Source organism: Podarcis melisellensis (genome assembly GCF_964234715.1).
Source record: "Podarcis melisellensis genome assembly, chromosome: 3".
Lineage (NCBI taxonomy): Eukaryota > Metazoa > Chordata > Lepidosauria > Squamata > Lacertidae > Podarcis > Podarcis melisellensis.
The window spans coordinates 149575-169384 of record NC_138530.1 but is presented as its reverse complement, the minus strand read 5'-3'; the positions used below and the strand labels follow the sequence as shown (position 1 = coordinate 169384).

The window sequence follows — 19810 nt, the reverse complement described above, 5'->3', positions numbered from 1 at the left end:
TAAGTGTGCATAAGATTGCAGTCTGTAGGTGGGATCCTGCACGCTCCCAGCACAGCAGTGGAATGGAAGCCAAAAGTAACCCCGGGAACTCAGCACCCGCAAGCCGCCCGCAGTTTGAAACCCCTTTGGAGCCCCCTCCCACATGCCGGTGAGAAAGCACAAAGGGAAGGAGCGGCAGATGGTGGAGCCGAGTCCGCAGAGAGGCTGCCGACCATAGGCGCCGACTCCATGGGGCCTGAGGGGGCCCGAGCCCCCTCAAAAATTCGTTTGGGGGGGCTCTGCCCCCCCAATAATTTAAGAAAATTATTACCGTATTTTTCCCTCAAAAAGAGGAAGCGGCTGCTTTCCTGCATTCTGCCTCAGGGTCTTACTGCCCACCCTCCTCTGTTTCCTTGCTGTGTTTGCTCAAACGGAACAAAGAGCAGGGAAAGCCGCTCCCCTCCAGGCAAGCAGAGTGTCGTCTCTGTGCTCCAGGAGGGGGAGAGAGAGAGAGAGAGCGCCAGCACTCGGGAGCTGGCTGGCTTGGGTGGGTAGGTGAGGGAAAACTTTTGCCTTCTTAGCCAGCTGCTTCTCTGCACAGCCCTCTCGTGCTCCTTGTCCGTTCTGTTTTTCCTTCCCTCCCCACTTAAAATGTGGTTTAAAAGCATGGATCCACATGGATCCTCAGGATCTTTGCATTGGGTCACCCCAAATTCACCATCAGATCACATAGCATGTCCATGGCTACAGCCTGCCCCCCAAAAATCACGCACCCACTGTTGCCTGGGGCTGCAGTGGTGCAAAAATGTGGTTTAAAAGCATGGATCCACATGGATCCTCAGGATCTTTGCATTGGGTCACCCCAAATTCACCATCAGATCACATAGCATGTCCATGGCTACAGCCTGCCCCCCAAAAATCACACACCCACTGTTGCCTGGGGCTGCAATGGTGCAAAAACGTGGTTACAAAACATGGATCCACAGGGATCCTCAGGATCTTTGCATTGGGTCACCCCAAATTCACCATCAGATCACATAGCATGTCCATGGCTACAGCCTGCCCCCCAAAAATCACGCACCCACTGTTGCCTGGGGCTGCAATGGTGCAAAAACGTGGTTACAAAACATGGATCCACAGGGATCCTCAGGATTTTTGCATTGGGTCACCCCAAATTCACCATCAGATCACATGTCTGTGGCCACAGCATGAAGCACAAAAATGATACATCATTAATATTCGCCGCCCACGGCGGCAGCCAACCTCACAGGTTCACTTAAGGTCGGGGCAGCCCGGGGCTCGCCCCTTTCGTTCCCCCAGCAGCAGCGGTTTGGAGGTCTTGGGCCCCCCAATATTTTTTATAAGTCGGTATGGGCCCCCCCAATATTTTTTATAAGTCGGCGCCACTGCTGCCGACAGAGGGGCCCCGCGAGCATCCCTGGACCAAGACGGGGCAAGGCATGGAGAGGAACAGCGGCAAGCCAAAAAGGAAACTGCCCACCTCCGGAGCCTCAGCCAGGCATCTTCTGCCCAAAATAGACAAATTGGGCACGCCATAGTTTTGAGAAGCAGTGTCATAACAATTGTGGGCTCCCTTCCTCAAACCCTCCAATCTTCCAGGGTACCTATGGGACTACATTTAGCCCCCAAACACGTCTGCTTTATATTAAGTAGCCCACAATTAAAAACAGCTTTGGGGGAAACGAGCATTGCCAGGTGTGTCGGAGGATCTGCAGCCAAATCACAGATTGCATGATGGCTAGATAGTCACATATCCTCTAAACTTTTGTGGCGGTAAGGGAAACAATATAAAAATAATCTCTCCTTCTTCCTGTCACTACACGCCCTTTTTCCTATCTGTGATGGGGAAAGATGTTTCTTTGCTCTTCTTCAGAAAACGATCTCCACTGGACAATGGGAATTTGTAATGCTTAAGGATTCCTGCCTGCCTGGTTCTCATCACTTCATATGTTGAATCCTTGCAAGACTTTGATGTGAGTAAGACAGTGATCCCTCCCTGCTGTCCAAGGGTGGAGGAAGGGCTCTTGGTCCTGTCCTCTGCAGGTGGAGCCTGGTGGGCAGGGAGGAGGAACAGCAGCAGCAGCTGCACCCCAGGGAACCTTTGGGGATGAAAGGGGGCCCCAGAAGAATGGGGTCTTCACCCACGCCCCTCTTGGAGGCTGCTTTGCTTCAGAGGTGATGCCCCGTCACACACTGATTACTGCACCCCGGGTCTCGCCACTGATTCTTAAGGGAGTTTCTTACATCAACCTTGGGGGAGAGAGAGGAATGCAGGCAGAGTGCCCTGCTCTTGCAGCAGAGATCTCACGTTGCATGATCAAAAGGTAAAACAAAACATGTGAACCCCTTGTGTGGGGTGGCAATAGCTCCCCCTCGCTCCATTTCCCATTGTGTGGGGGCGGCCCAGGGGGCCCTTGGTATCCCCTTGCCTTGCATTATATACAGAAGCACAAAGGCTCCATGTCCAGTTAGGGTCCTCCTGCGACCAGTGCTGGAGCCACAGTGGAAGACGAACTGGGCGGGGCCCGGCAAAGAAAGTCTTTCAGGGCGGAGGAAGAGGCATCCCGGTTGTCCGTCTGGATGGGACTCAAAGGCTTGAAAATAAACCGGTTTTCTGCTGCCACACATGCCCAGCTCCCCCCAAAACCGACTCCAGCTGAATACATAAAATAGCTAGAGGCAGAGGGGGCGGGCGGGCAGGGAAGCCAGTTTTGGCTGACCATGAGGGGGACCTGCCCAGTGGTCAGAGCTGTGGGACAGAGCTTGCCTGAGGGCTCTCCTTGGTTGCTGCCGCTTCAGGAGGGGCTGCAGCAGGGAGTCGCGTCCCAGGGCTGCTGGCGATGCCTCTTGCATGGAGAATGGTGCTCCCCTAAAAGCCCTTTTCACTAAGGACCCCAAGTCCTGGGTGTGGGGCCCTGAGTCCTCTCCCCGCCTCTGGAAGAGCCCGAGGAGGCCTGCAGGTGGATGCGGCAATCCCCGCCACCCCCAGTGCTCCGTTTCCAGCAGGGGACAGACAAGCAGCTCGGAAGCAGGCCAGGGAAACCTCGGCGCTGCCATCTTCCCAGCAGCTCCTCCGGGGTGGACAGCTCCTTTCCGTGGGGGCGCCATCCGGCTCCCGTGGGAAGGGCGCGCTGGCGGGGAGGCCTCGCGAGGCTCCTCTCACCGGCCTTCCGTGGGGGCCTTTTCAGGCCGGCAGCACCTCGCTCTTCTGCGCTCGCGTCCTTGTGGCCAAGTGGCGTCTCCCGGTGCAGCCGTCACTGCGGGGCTTTCTCGGGGGGGGGCACCTTCCCAGGATGCTGTGCGGCGGCGCTGGAGCTGCGGGGATGCTCAGCTGAGCGCCGAGCAGACCGAGGCCGGTAAGGCGGCGGCGGCGGCGACCCCGGAGCCCTGCCGGTTCCGCGGACCCAAGGCCAGGGGGAAGCCCGACCTGCCAGAGCGGGGTCCCCTCCTCCCCGGGAGACCTTGGCACGGCCGCCGCCGTCCTAGCCGAGCGGTTTGGCGCAGCGGATGCGCGGGGCGCTGGGGCTCTGCTTGCGCTTGCTGCCTTCCACCCGCCGGGCGCTGCAGGCGAGGAGCCGGCCCCAATGAGGGCGCTGGCGGGGATGGGGAAGAGCCGGGCCCCGGGGCTCCCCTCCGCCGCCCGGACAGCCCGCGGGCCTGAGTCTCTGGGGCAGCAGCAGCCTCGCCCGGCAGCAGCAGCATGAAGCGGCCGCCGGCGGGGCCTCCCTCCCGGGGCGCCTCGGGCCTCTTGGGAGGGCAGCTGGCAGGGACGCCGGAGCCGGAGGATGCGCTGAGCGCGGGCGAAGAGGCGTCCGCGGGGGCCCCGTCCATCCCAGCGCCGCCTGCGGAGGACGAGGCGTCGGGGGGCTTGCGCGAGTGCCCTTTGTGCCTGCTGCCCCAGCCCGCCGCGGCCTTCCCGGAGCTCTCGTCGTGCGCGCACCTGTCCTGCCTCACCTGCCTGCAGCAGTACCTGCGCATCGAGATCAGCGAGAGCCGCGTGCAGGTGGCCTGTCCGCACTGCCCGGCCCCGCTCCAGCCCGCCGAGGTGCACCAGCTGCTGCGCCCGGAGCCCGCCTTGCGCGACAAGTACGAGGAGTACCTGCTCCGCCGCCTGCTCGTCGCCGACCCGGGAACGCGCTGGTGCCCAGCCCCGGACTGCAGGTGCGCCCAAGGGCCGGGCCGGGCCGGGGCGGCGAGGGTGGCGGTGGGATAAAGGCCCGATGGCTCCTGGAAAGGACCCGCTTGGCGCGCCCAAGGGCCCGGTGGCCAATCCCCGACGGCCCTGGGAGACCCTCCCCTGCCTGACCCCCCCCCCCGGAGAGAGGGGGAGATGGTGGGGCCGCCAGAGCTGCCTCGCCAGAAGCGGCTGCTGAGGAGGTTGCAGTTGTGCGCTTGCCTCCCACCAGAGGGCGCTCAAGGCCGCTCGGCTGGGTCTTCCCAGGGAGACCCCCAGAAAGAGCAGGGTCCAATCCTTGCGTCCAGTCCTTGACCCCTGGATGCTGGGAAGGCGCCCCTGTACCTGTGGCCCCTCTGTCCAGACTGTTGCGCACAGCCCGCCCGCGCCCCCCAAGTCGGCTCACTTTGTTTCCCCGCCTGGGGTGCAGCGACACCCCCTCCATAGGCGGGCGGGACTTGGTTTTAGGGAGATCAGAACTTTTTTTAGAGGGGGCAGAACAAACGTGATTGCTCAGTTAGTTAAGTATGTCTCTTGTTTTCCTTGATATGGGGAGAAGCTGCTCCCCTTGGCTACGCCCATGCCCAAGCCTCCTTCAGCACCCCTGGGCCCGGGGGTGGGGTGAGGAGGAGCTGTGCTTCCTGCCGGGGAGGCCGCTGGGGGCCCGGACTCCGCCGAAAGGCAGCTCAGTCTGTTCCCAGGATGGAACTGCGAAGCTGAAAACAGAAAAGTTATCCCGCTCTCTCCCCGCGCAGTACATCACACATTTCCCGTCGATTAAGATGAAACACGTGTAGTTCTGAATTGGATTGTGGAAGTATTCAGATCTAAAGGTCTCGGGAAGGAAGACAGTCCAGGCACATCAGAAGCGCAGCTGGCCGCGAGCCCCCCCCCCCCGGGTCGGCCAGGAGCCTCTGGTGCCTGGAGGCCAGAGACCAGAGTCTGGTTATTCCCGGCTGCAGAATCGGGGCCCCCAGACTGCAGCAGGCAGCGGCTCCGGGTTAGGTGAGAGCCCGGTCTCAGTAAGGGGCAAATGTCCCACTGGCCCACTGGGCGGGAAGGACCAGGAAGGGCGAGGCCAGCCTCCCATTCTGAGCCCCGCTCTCCCCCCGGCTCCCAGCAGTGGCGGACTTGGGGGCGCGCCTGTCGGGCTCCCCTTTCTCTCACAGCGCCTCTGCTTGCAGCTACGCGGTCATCGCCTACGGCTGCGCCGAGTGTCCGCGCCTGGTCTGCGCCCGCCCGGACTGCCGCACCGAGTTCTGCTTCCACTGCCGGCAGCCCTGGCACCCCGACGCCTCGTGCGAGCAGGCCTGGCGAGAATGGAGCCAGCAAGCGCCCCTGGGCGCCATGGAGCTCTCCCTGCAGCTGATCCGGAAGGAGGAAGCCGGGGCGGCGGCGCCGGGGACCGCGCAGGGTGAGTGCAGCCCCCTTCTCGAGGAGGGAGGGGGGCGCCGGCAGGCCGAAACCCCCAGCAGCCCCCCACAGTGGGAAGGGCAGGGGGCTTCAGGGGGCCCTCTCCCCGCCTCGACGCCCCTCTCTCCGGGCCTGGCCCCCGACTCTCTCTCTCCCCTCGGCCCCCGGGCCGGAGAAGGTCCCGGCCCCGACCTGCCGCCTCTCTCCCCGCAGACAAGGACGCCATCAAGGTCTGCCCGCGCTGCGGGGCGCTCATCATGAAGGTGGACGACGGCAGCTGCAACCGCATGAACTGCACCATCTGCGGCTGCCTCTTCTGCTGGCTCTGCCTGCGCGAGATCACCGACGTCCACTTCCTCAGGTGCGACTGGGGGGCGGGGGGCGGCCGAAGGAAAGGGCAGAAGAACCAGGCTTGGCCCCCTCCGAGCCTGCAGAAGCCGCCTAAGGCTGCCGTCCTCTTCACCCCGCTTGCCCGGAGGAAGCCCCGACGAAGCGGACGCAGAAGGGAGGAAGGGAGCTGGGCTGGGTTTGCACGCGCCTCCCGGGGCGTTTGTAGTGAAGCGGTTTGGTCCTGCTGGTCCAGGACCGGGGAAAACTGTCTGCGGACAAAGACCGGCTCCCTGGGCCTGAAAGCGGAAATGAGCGCCGCACCCCAGAGCCGAATTTGACTGGACTTAACCGTCCAGGGGTCCTTTACCTTTTTTCATTTTTTATACAGTGAAACATTCCCTCCCTCTCTCCTGCAAAAATGACAGGACGGAATGCAACCTAAACCCAAAGAAAATAATTAGCTCGGCGGGCAACAGTTTCCCAGCCGAGCAGGGTTGCTTTGGATGCGACGCCAGCATCGCACCGGGTTGGACTGGATGACCCCGGGGAGCCCTTTAGAATTCGACAGCTCCGTGGTTCTATGAAACGCGGCCACGGGTGACCACGAAGCCAAGTCCCGCCGCCGGAGCAAAAGATGTTCTGGAGGGGCGGGAGGATTATCAGGAGGGAGGGAGGCGAAAATAAGGCAGGTGGATGGGTGCCTGTCAATCACATGGCAGTCATTAGGATGTCACGTGATGGGCCGGTGAGTTGGGCTGCCCCACCTGTCAAAGATCCTTGACCCTCCAATCTTCAAAATCCACAGACTCTCAGAAGTGTCGAGTTGGACGGAGCCCCCGAAAGGGAAATGGGGATCTGGTGGTGGGGCCCCCTGGAAGAGGCCCTGCGACACCCCCTTGCTGACTCCCCCCTTGTCTCCTCCTTCTCCCCAGTCCTTCCGGCTGCACCTTTTGGGGGAAGAAGCGCTGGTCGCGCACGCGGAAGGTCCTGTGCCAGCTGGCGATGGTGCTGGGCGCCCCGATGGTGATTTCGCTGGTGGCGGGGATCGCCGTGCCCGTCATCACGCTGGGCATCCCCATCTACATGGGCAGGAAGGTAGGGGGCCGCGGCTCCCCGGAGGTTGGGCGAGGGTCCCGTCCTGCTGCGCCGGCCTGAAGGGGCCCAGAGCGAGGAGACCCACTGCCTCTCCGCCGCCTCCTCTCTCCCCAGGTGCTGAGCCACGGGCGCAAGAGCAAGCTCTCCGGCTGCCAGCAGTGCCTGTCGGTCGCCAGCAGCATCCTGCTCTCGCTCTTCGTGTCGCCCGTCATCACCGCCGTCACTGTGGGTAAGGGCCCCCAGGGGGCGCGGAGGGCGCTGCCGCTCAGTGGGCAGAGCACCCGCCTCGCAACCAGAAGGTCCCGGAGGGGTCTGTCTCCAGGAAGGGCTGAGAATCCCCCAGCCAGACCCCTGGAGAGCAGTTGCTGCCGCCAGTCAGCTTACAGGGAGCTATGGAATGCAGCTGCTCTTCTTCTTGTGAGACCCATCAGGACTAGCATCTGACTTCATTTTCATAGCGGAGCTGCCTCGCACGCAGACGGTCCCGGGTCCAGGAAGGGCTGGGAGAGGCGCCTTGCCTGGAGCTCGACGGAGGCGGCTTTCTCTGCTGGGCCGCGCCTCACGCCAGCCTCTCTGCCCGCAGGCGTCGGGGTGCCCCTGATGCTCACCTACGTCTACGGGGTCGTGGTGCTCTCGCTGTGCCGAAACCGCTGGGGCTGCGGAGGCGCCCGCAGGAAGGCCGGGGAGCTCAGCGCCGTCGAGCTGGAGAACCTCGCCAAACGTACGTGAGTCCTGGGCGCCTGGCCCGGAAGCCCCTCTCCCTCGCCAAGGCTCCGTCCTAACCGGCTGGGCGGAGAGCTCTCAATCGGTAGGGACTGCGGTATAGAAGGGGCTTTTGGGGCAGAGACCCTCTGCCGGTCATCCTTGTCTCCGGGCGGGCGTTTGCCTGCAGGTGCCAACCGGACTAGGAACATTTTCCTTTGGTTGTGCATTTATCTGCTGCTTTTGCCGTAGTGCCGTTATTAAAGCCAGCCGGAGAACTTTGGATTTAAGTTGCCATATAAATTAGCCGACCGTCACCTCCCAGCAAATCCTCTCTCCCTCCCTCTGCCTGTTGCAGTGAACGAGCTGCTGGCCGCGCTGCCCACGCCGATGGGGGCTGAGGGAGGGGGCTCTGCCGCCGCCGCCGCCGCCGCCGCCGCCATGGCTGCCCCCTTCCTGCCCAGCCGGAGCAGCGGGCAGCTGGAGGAGCCCTGCCCGAAGGGCCCGGAGAGCCCGTGGAACGAAGAAGCAGCTCAGGCCACTTCCCGCAGGTCAGTCCAGGGGGCGGGGCAGTGCGGTCTAGTGGCTAGAGCGCCGGGCCCAAGCTACCTGACAGGGTTGTTCTGGATATAAAATGCGGCGGGAGAACCATCTAAGCCACCTTGAGCGCCATAGAGGGGAAACGTGGGCTAGAAGGGTCATTATTATAAAATTATGCCCCCGGCTTTTTTTAGGCCACTAGTACCGCCAGGGACCCAGGTCTCTGCCCCGCGCAGGGACGGGCAGAACAGGCTGGAGGTGGCGGTGGAGGTGGAGACGGAGCCTCCGGCCGCCCACCAGCACAGCCTCTGCAGCGCCGCGTCGGGCCAAAGCTTCTCCACGGATTCGCTCACCTACACCAGCGACGGCTGCAGTTTGGCCGGAGTGACGACGGAGTGACGCCGCTTCCCCGGAGAGCGAGGCTCGCGCCCAGGTCGCCGCCTGCTGCTGCTACCAAGGCGGACTCGCCCGCCGCCCCCACCGGACGGGCCAGCGCAGATGCCCCCCATTCACCCCCCTGCCTGCCTGCGCACCTTCTGCCCCTGTGCCCCCCCTCCCCCACCCGTCAACGACTTCAGGCTCTGGACTTTGAGGCAATAAATTTGCAGCTGACAGAGAAGCCGGCCTCTTCTTTCCTCCCCAAGGGGCGAAGGAGCAGCGCCTCCTCTCTCCAGGCGCCCCCCTCCCCTCGAGGACCCTGCAGAGCACAGCTGGGGGGGGGGGAGCTGGTCAGTCAGGGTGGAGAGCCGTGAAAAGGAGAATGGTGATAATGAGAATAATACTGACACCCCGCTCATCTGGCTGGGTTTCTCCAGCCACATCTTGAGCAAGAAAGAGGATTTGGAGCTGACTCTGCAGGAGGAGGAATGATGATAGGATTGTAGCGTTGGAAAGGACCCAAGAGGCAGGGATGGTTCAGAGGCGACTGGGCCGTGTATTGTGGGCAGAGCAGAACTCCTGCCAGAGAGAAAGGAGAGCAGGCGCTGCGTTTAGATGGCTTAGCCTTAGACGGCTTTGAAAGAGGATTAGACCAATTAATGGAGGAGGGAAGGCTCTCCGTGGCTCCTAGCCAGCATGGCTCTGCCCTGCCTCAGGGTTGGAGGCAGCAGTGCTTTGGAATCCCTTTTTGGAAACCCCAGGAGGGGAGACGGGGCTGGTGCTCAGGTCCTGCTTGCCCCTGGTTGGTCTCTGTGAGAACGGGAGGCGGCACTTGATGCCTGGTACTATGCCAACTGACAGCAGCTCTCCAGAATTGTAGACATTCTATGATATTTCTGGAGACCCCAAGCAGGGATTGAGCCTGGGACCTCCAGCTACAGCCCTCCTGCCTAGGCAGCCAGGGAGCAGTGGGGCAGCCCCGTTTCATCATCCAGACGCAGGGTGAATGGGGCTGCAGAAGACCAGGCCAAGGCCTGCACGGCCTTCATGCCAGGCCAGATCCACACCCCCCTCCTCCATCCCTGTTGGGCCGGGCCAGGCAGGCACCTCAAAAGCTCAGGATGTACCTGCCACAAGACCCCACTGCAAAGGAGAGGGCCTTGGTGATCAGCTGGAGGGCAGGGGGAGAGGATCCAGCCTTCTTGCTACCTCACTCACAGCCCTGGGATCACCTGGTGGTTCACACAGCCCCCAGCCGTCTCTCTGTCCCTGGTGAGAGCCGAGTGCCCCCCTTGGTTGAATAGCCACCAGGCAAGCAAGTGCAGCATCTGGGAGCCCCTTTTGCAAGCAGCCCAACTGGGAAAGCTCTTTCCGGAAGGTTTTTCAGCAGAGGTTGGGTGACCATCAGCTGTGACCCCTGCATTGCAGGGGGCTGGACTGTATCTCCCTGGGGGTCCGTTCTACCTCTAGAATTCAATGATTATAAGCTGTTTCACGGCGGGGGAAGGAGAAAAGTGTCTGGAATGAACCAAGCCGTTAATCACAGATGTGTATAGCTGGATGGGATCCCCAAGGCTCACCTAGTCCAGCCCCCTGCAATGCAGGAATCTCAACTAAAGCATCCAGGACAGGTGTCCATCCAACCTCCTTCTCAGGAAGGAGAATCCACACCTCCCGAGGGAGACCATTCCACTGTTGAACATCTCTTACTGTCAGAAAGATTTTCTGTATGCCGTGTCTGAATCTCCTTTCCTGAAACTTGAAGCCATGGTTTCGAGTCCTACCCCCAGAGCAGGAGAAAACAAGCTTGAGGCATCTTCCATATGACAGCCCTTGAGATGGTGGCTCTCATATCGCCTCTCAGTCTCCTCTTTTCCAGGCAAAACATTTCCAGTTCATTTCCTCATAAGGCTTGGTTTCCAGAACCTTGATCAGAACTGCCCTGAGACCCGCAGGTGGTATATAAACTCAATAAATCATCATCATCATCATCTTGGTCACTCTCCTCTGCACATGTTCCAGCTTGTTAACATCCACCTTAAATTGTGGTGCCCAGAACTGAACACAGTATTCCAAGTGTGGTCTGACCAAGGCGAAATGGAGTGGGACCATGACTTCCCTTGATCTGGACACTGGACTCTGTGGCTGCAGCCTCGTATAGCATTAGCCTTTTTTGCTGCTGTATCACACTATTGCCTCAGGCCAAGCTTGTGGTCCACCAAGACTCCAAAAGCCTTTTCCCATGTAAGCCAGGTATCCTCCACCCTATATTTATGTATCTGGTTCTTCCTGCCTGAGTGCAGAACCCAAAATTTGTCCCTATTGAAATTCATTTTGTTAATTTGAGCCCAGTTACCCAATTTGCTAAGGTCGTTTTGAATTCTGATTCTGTCTTCTGCAGCACTAGCTACCCCTCCCAGTTCGGTGACACCTGCTAATTTGATGAGCATCCCCTCAAGAGAGAGCAAGCAAGGAGCAGGGAGGGAACACGGACTCCTTCTGTCGCATGGAAGGATCAGTTCCTTGTACCCCACAAAAGGACACGACAGCCACTCTTCAGTTTTTGGGATTTTAGTTTGAAAAATCTCAGTTGAAAGATCGTGAGGCTTGGCGGCCAACATGGGAAGGGGGGGGGCGCCAATCCCACAAATAAAAAAAACCCGAGAGGCCTTAAATAGGGGGCAGCTGAGAAACCTCGACAATGAAAAACTGCTTCCCTCCAACAGAAACATCACAGGCACGGAAATGGCAACAACCACTTGGAGAGACGCTGCGGGGGGATGGGGGGAGTGGGGGGCCACCTTTGGGGCCCTGGACCTCCCCCGCCATTCCCTCTTCGGAATGGTTGCCAAGAACAGCAAGTGGGACTCCCGGGAACCCCCTCCTCCAAATGACACAGACAAACTGGGCCTCCCTAAGGCTAAAAAAGGCCTAACTCTGGCACCAAGAGTTCAGCATCGCTTAGAAAACAAGAGTCCAGGGCGAGCTCAGGCGATTCCCAGCCCAACGCGGGCGCTGCTAGTCCTGCCTGGCCTTTTTGCTGCAGCTCTCTTCCGTGGGGGGCGAGGGGGCTGCCTCTGCCGCCTCCGCCGCCCCTGTGCTGCCACTGCCGCTCTCCTCCTCCTCCTCCTTCTCCAGTTTCCGTTTGCCACCCTCGGCCGGGGGCCCCGGGGTGGGGCGAGGCTTGAAGGAGATGATGATGCAGGTCATGTTGTCACAGCCGGTCCCGTCACCAGACGTGTCCGGAGCCAGGCAGCGGTCCAGGAGCTGGCAGAGAGAGAGAGGGGGGAGGCCCAGCGTCACCTCAATGTGCCAGCCGTGTCTCGCAGGGCCTGGCCAGGAGCAGCAGCTGTGTCAAGGATGCTCAAGGCAGCCAGCTGGCATTGGGTGTGCGGCTGGCAGGAGATGTGTAGGCAGCCTGGTGCTGGGCACAAGGGCACCTCTCCTCAAATGGGTGGAGGAGGTAGGTCCCTCTTTGGGCAGAGAGCGAGACAGAGAGAAGGAAAGGCACACACAGCAGCCCTGGAGGTAGGCAGGCATGCAGGCACCCCCAGCTGGGCCCAGAAGTCCCAAAACCTGGTTTAGGCCCATGCAGAGGTGCACTGGACGCCAGCCAGGGATGTGCCAGGCATACGCTGCCATGCCAAGAACACCCCATGCCTCTTAGCCAACTGCAGACTTAATGGGCAAAACGACCATGTCTGTCTGTATGCATTGCAGGTTGGGAAATGGCATCATGGTGGGGTGTCTCATGGAAAAGACCCCCGCTCTGGGCCTCAGACAAGCTTGGCTGCAGGCCTGGTCTCCTTTTCCAGAGCCCCCTCACACAGCCAGCTGGGTGGGATTTCCTGCTTGCTGGCACTACCGGAGCTCAGCCCCTGCCAAGGGCCCTGCGTTTGGGTTGAGCTGCCCAAACCCAGAATTCTGGCTTCCTGCTGTGGTCCTTTTGTAGTGATACAAATTCAATACATAATAATTTTTGCACCTCTGCCTCTTAAAAGTGCCTGAGCCCAACAGCATGGAAGGAGGAGCTGAACTAGCTTGCAAGGCCTGCCACTCACCTCTTCTACTATGGACGAAAGGGATCGGAGTTCTCCATTCTCCTGCTTCTGGGTGATCTTGGACTGGACAAAGTCCACCACCTCCTGGCTGCTCATGACATTCCTGGGCAGAGGCGGACGCAAAGAGAAGGGAGGTCAGCAGGCGCAGGAGGAAGGCCAGGCTGCTCTCGGACCAATGCAGCCCACTCCGGGGATCCCACCTGAGCCGCCCCCAGTCAGCTGAGAGAGGAAGCCCAGCAGCTGCAAGAAGGGCAGCAGCTCTTGCCCCCCCTCGGACACCTACCAGATGCCGTCGCAGGCAATGACCATGAAGTCGTGGTCCTCGTTGATTGTCAGCACCTTGATATCCGGCAGCGCAGAGATCATCTGCTCCTCCGGGGGAAGGTTCTTGTTGCGCTTGTAGAAGTGGTCGCCTGCAGAGGAGAGAAATAGGTGAGGGGGCTCAGAGGTAGGGGAGGGGAGCCTTTGGGCTGGTCTTTCTCCTTCCGCAAGAACTCTCCAAGGGCAACAGGGGCCCAGCAGCGGAACAGGCTCCCTCCCAGAACAGGTGGTGAACTCGCTTTTCTTGGAGGTTTTTAAGGAGAGGAAGGGTTGCCACCTGCCATGGATGCTTTCGCTGAGATTCCTGCATTGCAGGGGGTTGGACCGGATGGCCTTTGGGGGTCCCTTCCAACTCTTAGATTCTATTATTCTAAGTAGTGGGGGTGGGGGAAACAGGCCCTCTTCCTCCCATTCAAACCTTGACCTCGCCTGCCCCTCAGAGCAAAGGGCTCCACAATGGAGGTATGGGCCTTCCAGGTCAGGGGAAGGAGGGTCGCTGGGCTCTCCCTAGCAGGGAAGGGGCAGAGAGGAAGGCCTGGCAGCCTGCTGAACCGCTCACCAATGGCTCTGGAGAGGTTCAGGCCCCCATTCACCCGGCCGTCCATGGTCACTTTCCCACCAGCGTTCTTTATCCTGGCCAGCTCCACCTCGTCCTCCGGCTTGTGGTCATAGGACATGTCCACGGCTTTGCCGCCCTCCGACACGACGCAGCGAGAGTCTCCGGCGTTGGCCACAATCAGCTGCTTGCCCCGGATAAGCGCCACCACCGCCGTCGTGCCGCTGTCGGAGCCGGGCTGCAGACCAAGAGGGCAGGGCTCAGCAAGCGCCAGGCAGGCCTGGCCTGAGGCCCCCAAGGCCCCTCTGGGCTAGCGAGGGTGAGGGAGACTCAGAGCCCAACTCTTCCTCCTCAGAGACCCCTCCTCCCGCCCAGGCACTGACTGACCTTCTCCTTGCCCTCCATGCCTGGGAGCATCATGTCTTCGTCCTCATCCTCCTCCGCTTCCTCGGTGTCGTCTTCATCCTCGTTTTCTGCCTCCTCGCTGCTGTAACCATCCTCATCCTCACTGCATTCCTGGTTGAAACACGAACCCACCCACCCCCAAGAAAAGAAGTGAGCACTCTTGGAATCTCTTATATATAATCTAATAAGGTAAAGATAAAGGAGCCCTGGACAATGAAGTCCAGTCAAAGGCGATGATGGGTGTGGCACTCATCTTGCTTCAGGCTGAGGGAGCTCGCGTTGGTCCGCAGACAGCTTTCCAGGTCATGTGGCCAGCATGACTAAACTGCTTCTGGCGTAGTGGGACCCCGTGATGGAAACCAGAGCGCACAGAAAGGCCCTAGCAGTACCTATTTATCTACTGGCACTGGTGTGCTTTCAAACTGCTGGGTTGGCAGGAGCTGGGACAGAGCAACGGGAGCTCACCCCATTGCATGGGTTCAAACTGCCAACATTCCAATCGGCAAGCCCAAAAGGCTCAGTGGTTTATATAGTCTGATAACCAAATGGCAACTAAAGCCTGGGTTATGGTCACCACAGTAGAACGTGTTGGCATTTAAAAAATAATAATAATGAGGTTTTTAAAAGTAGTCGTACGGAATCTGTTCCAGAAGTCCGTTCGACATTCGAAAACCAAATCACAGCTTCTGATTGGCTGCAGGAATCTCCTGCAGCCAATTAGAAGCCGTGGAAGCCCCGTCGGACGTTAGGGTTCCAAAAGAACGTTCGCAAACCGGAACAATCACTTCCGGGTTTGCGGCATTTGAGAGCCAAAACGTCTGAGTTCCAGGACATTCAAGATTCAAGATACGACTGTGTTATTATTCATGAGTCTTGTGTTCCCTTCCAACTCTACAATTCTATGATTTCATTTCTATACTGCTTTATGCTTGAAAGAACCAATTGTAAAGCGGTTTACAACACATTAAAACATCAAATAAAACAATCCAGAATAAGACCAGCCTGGCATCCAGAGAGCTCCGTGTGGTCACAATTGGCTCTGTGTCAGTCGCAAAACGTGGCTGCCTGATTTCTGAGGCTGAAGCTGAGTGCAGCAAAGGGGCCTGCGGGACAATGACGCCTGGTTTTCCCACCAGCCCAGACATGGGAAGACCATGGGGCTCAAGTGGCCAACCCACCCACCCACGTTGGGTACCTCGCTGTCATCCTCTTCCTCTTCCTCCTCCTCCTCTTCTTCTTCCTCCTCTTCCTCCTCCTCACTGTCCTCAAAGAACTTGGACTTAGCCCCCCGCTGGGCCTTGCTTGCGGAGGAGCAGGACGGTTCTGCTTCACCGGTGCTGGAGGCGGCCCCTCCCTCAGCAGCCTTTTTCTGGGAAGGAGCGGCAGCATCCCCCCCGCCAGCCGCGTCTGGGCCAGGGCAGGCGCTGGAGGGCTTGGGGCATGCCTGGCCGTTGGCTGCCTCCTCCTCCTCCTCCTCCTGGCGGTGCCTCAGGAGCTCCTCTGTGTCCACCTCCCCATTCAGGCTCCGCCCTTTCTGCGCCTCTTCCTGCGCTGGGTCTTTGCTGGGGGTCCCCAACTTGCCCTTGACGCAGTTTTGGCCATAACGCGTGAGCAGCTCCTCAATGGTCATGGTGGCCTCCTCGTGCAGCAAGGCAGCCTCCTCGTTGTCCACTGAACGGGGACAGAGAGAAAGGAAATGGGGGGGGGGTAAGGGTCACTGTTCCCAGGCCCAGTAGTGCCAATCAGGAGGAAAATGGCTTCCAGGCCCAGGGCAGGATCAAGTCAAGCTTCTCTGCTACTGCAAGGACTTCCTCTCCATATGTTGCCTCTAAAATTCCTGTTCTAGGTTCTCATTTTGAGAAGAACATGCAGGGAGAGAAGACTTTTGTTGTGCAAGCAGAAATCCACTCTGCTGGATCCTGCCCATGCAACCTACACTAGAAACAAGGAAAAAAGGATCTGTTCTCCCAGCCAATCCATCACAGAGTCCCTTGGAACCCCATAACACCCCCGCCCCACCTTCACCTGGCTGCTCTGAACATACAGAGCTTCTCATACCCCTCAAGCCCACTCCCTACAACAGACCAGCACTGCTTTGCCCTTGACTGGGCAGCTGCAGCCTCTCAAGGAAGCCAAATCAGGCTAGTAGCCCCAGCCAAGTCTCCCCCTTCTTGTGGTGCAATCCTAATCTCACTGTGTGCAAGACAATGTTTGCCTCTCTGCCTCTCCCAGTGGAGAAACGTCTCTTCGGGACAAAGCTAAGAGAATCCTTTGCCCCCCACCCTCTGGTTCTGATTCAGTTCTCTCCCCGGGGACACTCCTGTCTGGGCAATGAACTGCCTCTGTTGCTCACCATCATCTTCATCAGCCACCTTTTCCTCCTTCTCATCCCCATCATCTCGGGGTCGACCTGCCATCAGCGACAGTTCCTTGATCACCTCCTCAGTTGTCAGCTTAGCATCGATGGCCAGAAAGGCATCCTCAAGAGCCTACAGCAGCACAGAAAGGGCGTCAGTCCCAGCGGTGCTCTCGAACCCCTGCAAGTGGGGCAACCGACACTGCACCAGAACCAAGCAAAACAGGAGGGCCTTCTGTCCTTTGCCTGAGTCTCTTGGTAATAAGGAGTCCTGCGAACAGACTTGGTTCAGCTCAGAACAACGGCCAGTTCAAGTTCCAGCCTTTGCTCTAATTGTGGGCAGGGAGGCTGAACCCGGCTTGGGAGCTTCCTAAAGCCATCAAGCTAGCCAGTCAGGAGACAAGAGACAATTGGGCAAAGCAATTCTGCCATTCTCTGGAGGCCTGTTACACATAACCAAGCAACCCCTGAAGGTCTCAGAAATGAAACACCCTAAGAATTCTTCTTTAACAGTTACTTGACCACATAACATCATATTCAGGGAAATAAAGATGTGAAAATCAAGGGCCTTCTGAGAAATGATTGATGGAGTTGGGGATGTTTAGCCTGCAGAAGAGGAAATGCAAAGGTAACTTGGGAGCCACTTTAAACACCAGAAGGGCTGTCCCGTGAGAGATGGAGCAAGCTTGTTTTCTGCTGCTGCTCCAGAGAGCAGGATCCAAGCCAAGGGATTCAAATGACAAGGAAGGAGATTCTGTCCAAACCTTAGGAAGATTTTTCTGCTGTTGGGAGCAGCCAAGGGTGGCTGGGAAAAACCAGCCAGATGGGCAGGGTATAAATAATAATAATAATAATAATAATAATAAGCGTAAGAAATGTTTGATTGCGGAACAGAATCTGCCGGAAGGAGGCAGACTCTCCTTCATTGGAGATTTTCAAAGGAAGGTTGGATGGCCACATCTTTCGTTGTGATTCCTGCATTGTTGGGGGTTGGACTGGATGGGGGTCCCTTCCAATTCTACAATTCCAAGAAGGATCGCAGTCCCCAAATGGCCATGCCACCCTGTGGAAATGGGGCCAGTGCGAGGCCCCATTTAGCTTCAGAGTCGCAAGAAAGCGCTGTGCTAACATCCCTTTGCAACATTTCCCTGGGGCTCAGCTTTGGGCGCTAAGCTCCCCACCCTGCACAGGTTGTGGCTGGAACCTGGCAAGAAGGCCTGTGCCCCACGTGCTGCGAAGGGCTTCCTGTTTTGGCCCTGAGCTCTGAAGCCTGGTGAGGGGGAAGCGGCTGCTTGGAGAAAGGCCCTTTGCCCCTTACCTTTTGCAGCTTGCCCTCTTTGTATGCTTTCTGGTCCTTGATGATTTCTGGGAGGTACTTGGCACAGTACAGAGCGACCTCTTCCCCTGGAGCAAAGGAGAGGGTTAGGGTTAGGGTCAGAGGATCGGACCAGACGGCCCTTGGGATCAAGGCAGAGGGAGGGGCGCCAGGAGAGTCCCGGGGGAGGAGGACCCCGCCCCCTGCCGCCGCCTCGGGGCTCCGTCCGGCCCCCGAGCCCAGGGGCCGCGCTCACCTCCATGGCCGTCGTAGACGGAGAACATCGCGGTCTCGCCGTCCAGGTCCGGGATGCAGTTGTGGGCGTCCTGAAAGAGAAGCGGCCGTGAGGGGAGGCGCTGCCCGGGGTCTCTGGCCCGCTCCCTCCGCGCCCCTCCGCCCCCGGTCCCGCCCCCTCGCGCACCTCCATGGAGACCCGCCAGCCCTGCATGGCGCTGAAGCCGAAGCGCAGCGGGCGAGGCCCGTCCCCGGCGCCGTCCCCGGAGCTCTTGGCGGTGCTGGGCTGCGACAGGTAGGCCCCCATGGCTTCGGGCAGGCGCGGGCCCCGCCGGGCCGGAGAAGGAAGGGAGGCCGGGCGGGCGCCGAAAGGAACCGAGCGAGGGAAGGAGACCGGCAGGCGGAACCGGAAGCGGGCACCAGAGAGTCGCTGCCGCCGCCGCCGCCGCGCGGAACAACGAGCGCCGGAAGCTGAGGCGACAGAGCCGCCGCCGGAAGTGAGGGAGCGGAAAGCGCTCAGGGAGCGCAGCGAGGTCCGCGGGCAGAGCGGCGGCCGCGGGGGATGATGGGAAGCGGTGGCACCACCAAGTCCGCAGGAGCGGCTGGTTGCCAGGCAACGGCGGTGAGGAAGGAGGGAGCCGGGCTCTTCCTTCGGCGTCCCGCTATCCCTCCCCGGACTCGTCCGCTCCCCTTCCCAGCCCAGAGCGCAGGGGCGCCAGGAGAAGGGCGAGCCAAGGCCGGACGAGATGCTCGACAGATTCCCAAAGACGCCTCGGAAAAGGCTGCCTCTTGCGCATATTTGCAGAACGCAGGAGGAGCCGATTGAAATGGAAAAAGGGATGGGAAATGATGCAGAATCTCTAGAGCAGCGTTTCCCAAACTGGGGTCTGCAGGTGTTTTTCGGAGCACAATCCCCACCAGCTAGCGAGGATGAGAGTTGTATTCCAAAAAGATCTGGAGACCCAAGTTTGGGAAACCTGCCTAGAGAACAAAAAACTGGCAGGACCGAGAGATTAAGCTGTGGCAAAAGTAGAAGGAGCAACTGAAGTGGAAGAACCACTGAGTGATAAAGCTGGGATTCTGGAAAACAAAAAGCTATAAATGAAGAGATATCTGGATAATCTGACATCAATGGAACTAAGAAAAGGCTTCTATCTATGATTTGAAGTGATCCCAGGAGATAAAGCTATTAAATCTCTGGCATTGTTTTTTGGAAAAGACTGGAAGAAACGCAAAATGGAAACAGAAATAGAAGAGTCAATACTAGATAAGGTGGAAAACATGGCAAATACAAAGTGAAAGAGACAGAACTGGGTGCGGACCAATGGATATGCAGTAATGTATTAAATTATATTCACAGTGGAGATGCTGATATCTGCAGAGGGAAAGATTTATCATTATTTTATATAGAGTCATGGTTGGTGAAATTGTTGGACAAAGTTGATTAATGTTTGAGACAAACTCTTGCTGACATTTATCAATATCCTTAACTGGGAACCCCTTTTGGACTTTTTGTGTAAAAAGGAAAACACATCTGGGTTTGAAGACTGGAAAAATACTGGTTTATGGAAAGTAAAGTAGTTGGATGTTGTCATGAAATGAATGTTTTGAATTTTTGTTATGTAACAGACAGGAGAATCAGAAGCCCTTTTTCTTTTGTTTTATTCTTCCCCCCTCTTATTTTTTTCTTTCTCCCCCCTTTCTGCTGTTGTATCAAAAAAGCTTTAATAAAAAAAATGTATGCAGCATTACCTTTTTCTGGCTCCTATCGAGGGAACTCCTTGCCACCAGCAGTGTCAGTCACTGTGTGGAAGAAGCTCTCTAGCCAGCAACAGCCAAAAAGGAAATGTCTGAGGCCCACCAGCTGCCTGGCCAGGTTTCCAGGCCTCCTCCTCTCTGGCTTTGTGGCCTTAGCATCCAATGGGGGCTC

The 19810-nt window shown here is 58.5% G+C and overlaps 2 protein-coding genes across 2 annotated transcripts; one reads left to right on the top strand and one right to left on the bottom strand.

Moving 5' to 3' along the window:
* Positions 1 to 3700: 3700 nt before the first annotated feature.
* Positions 3701 to 8818, top strand: LOC309366282 (E3 ubiquitin-protein ligase RNF19B-like; the record flags this gene model as incomplete). Its single annotated transcript, XM_081904731.1, has 8 exons — positions 3701 to 4161; positions 5359 to 5588; positions 5801 to 5948; positions 6850 to 7012; positions 7127 to 7241; positions 7596 to 7733; positions 8073 to 8265; positions 8491 to 8818. The coding sequence occupies 8 exons, from the start codon at positions 3701 to 3703 to the stop codon at positions 8651 to 8653; spliced, it is 1611 nt and encodes a 536-aa protein (XP_081760857.1). The 3' UTR covers positions 8654 to 8818.
* A 2369-nt stretch (positions 8819 to 11187) lies between these two features.
* Positions 11188 to 18360, bottom strand: PPM1G (protein phosphatase, Mg2+/Mn2+ dependent 1G). Its single transcript, XM_081905497.1, has 10 exons — positions 18068 to 18360; positions 17903 to 17972; positions 17650 to 17735; positions 16329 to 16464; positions 15171 to 15646; positions 13958 to 14086; positions 13574 to 13808; positions 12977 to 13106; positions 12694 to 12796; positions 11188 to 11899 (listed from the first exon to the last, which is right to left on the bottom strand). The coding sequence occupies exons 1-10, from the start codon at positions 18185 to 18187 to the stop codon at positions 11651 to 11653; spliced, it is 1734 nt and encodes a 577-aa protein (XP_081761623.1). The 5' UTR covers positions 18188 to 18360; the 3' UTR covers positions 11188 to 11650.
* Between the last annotated feature and the right edge of the window lie 1450 nt (positions 18361 to 19810).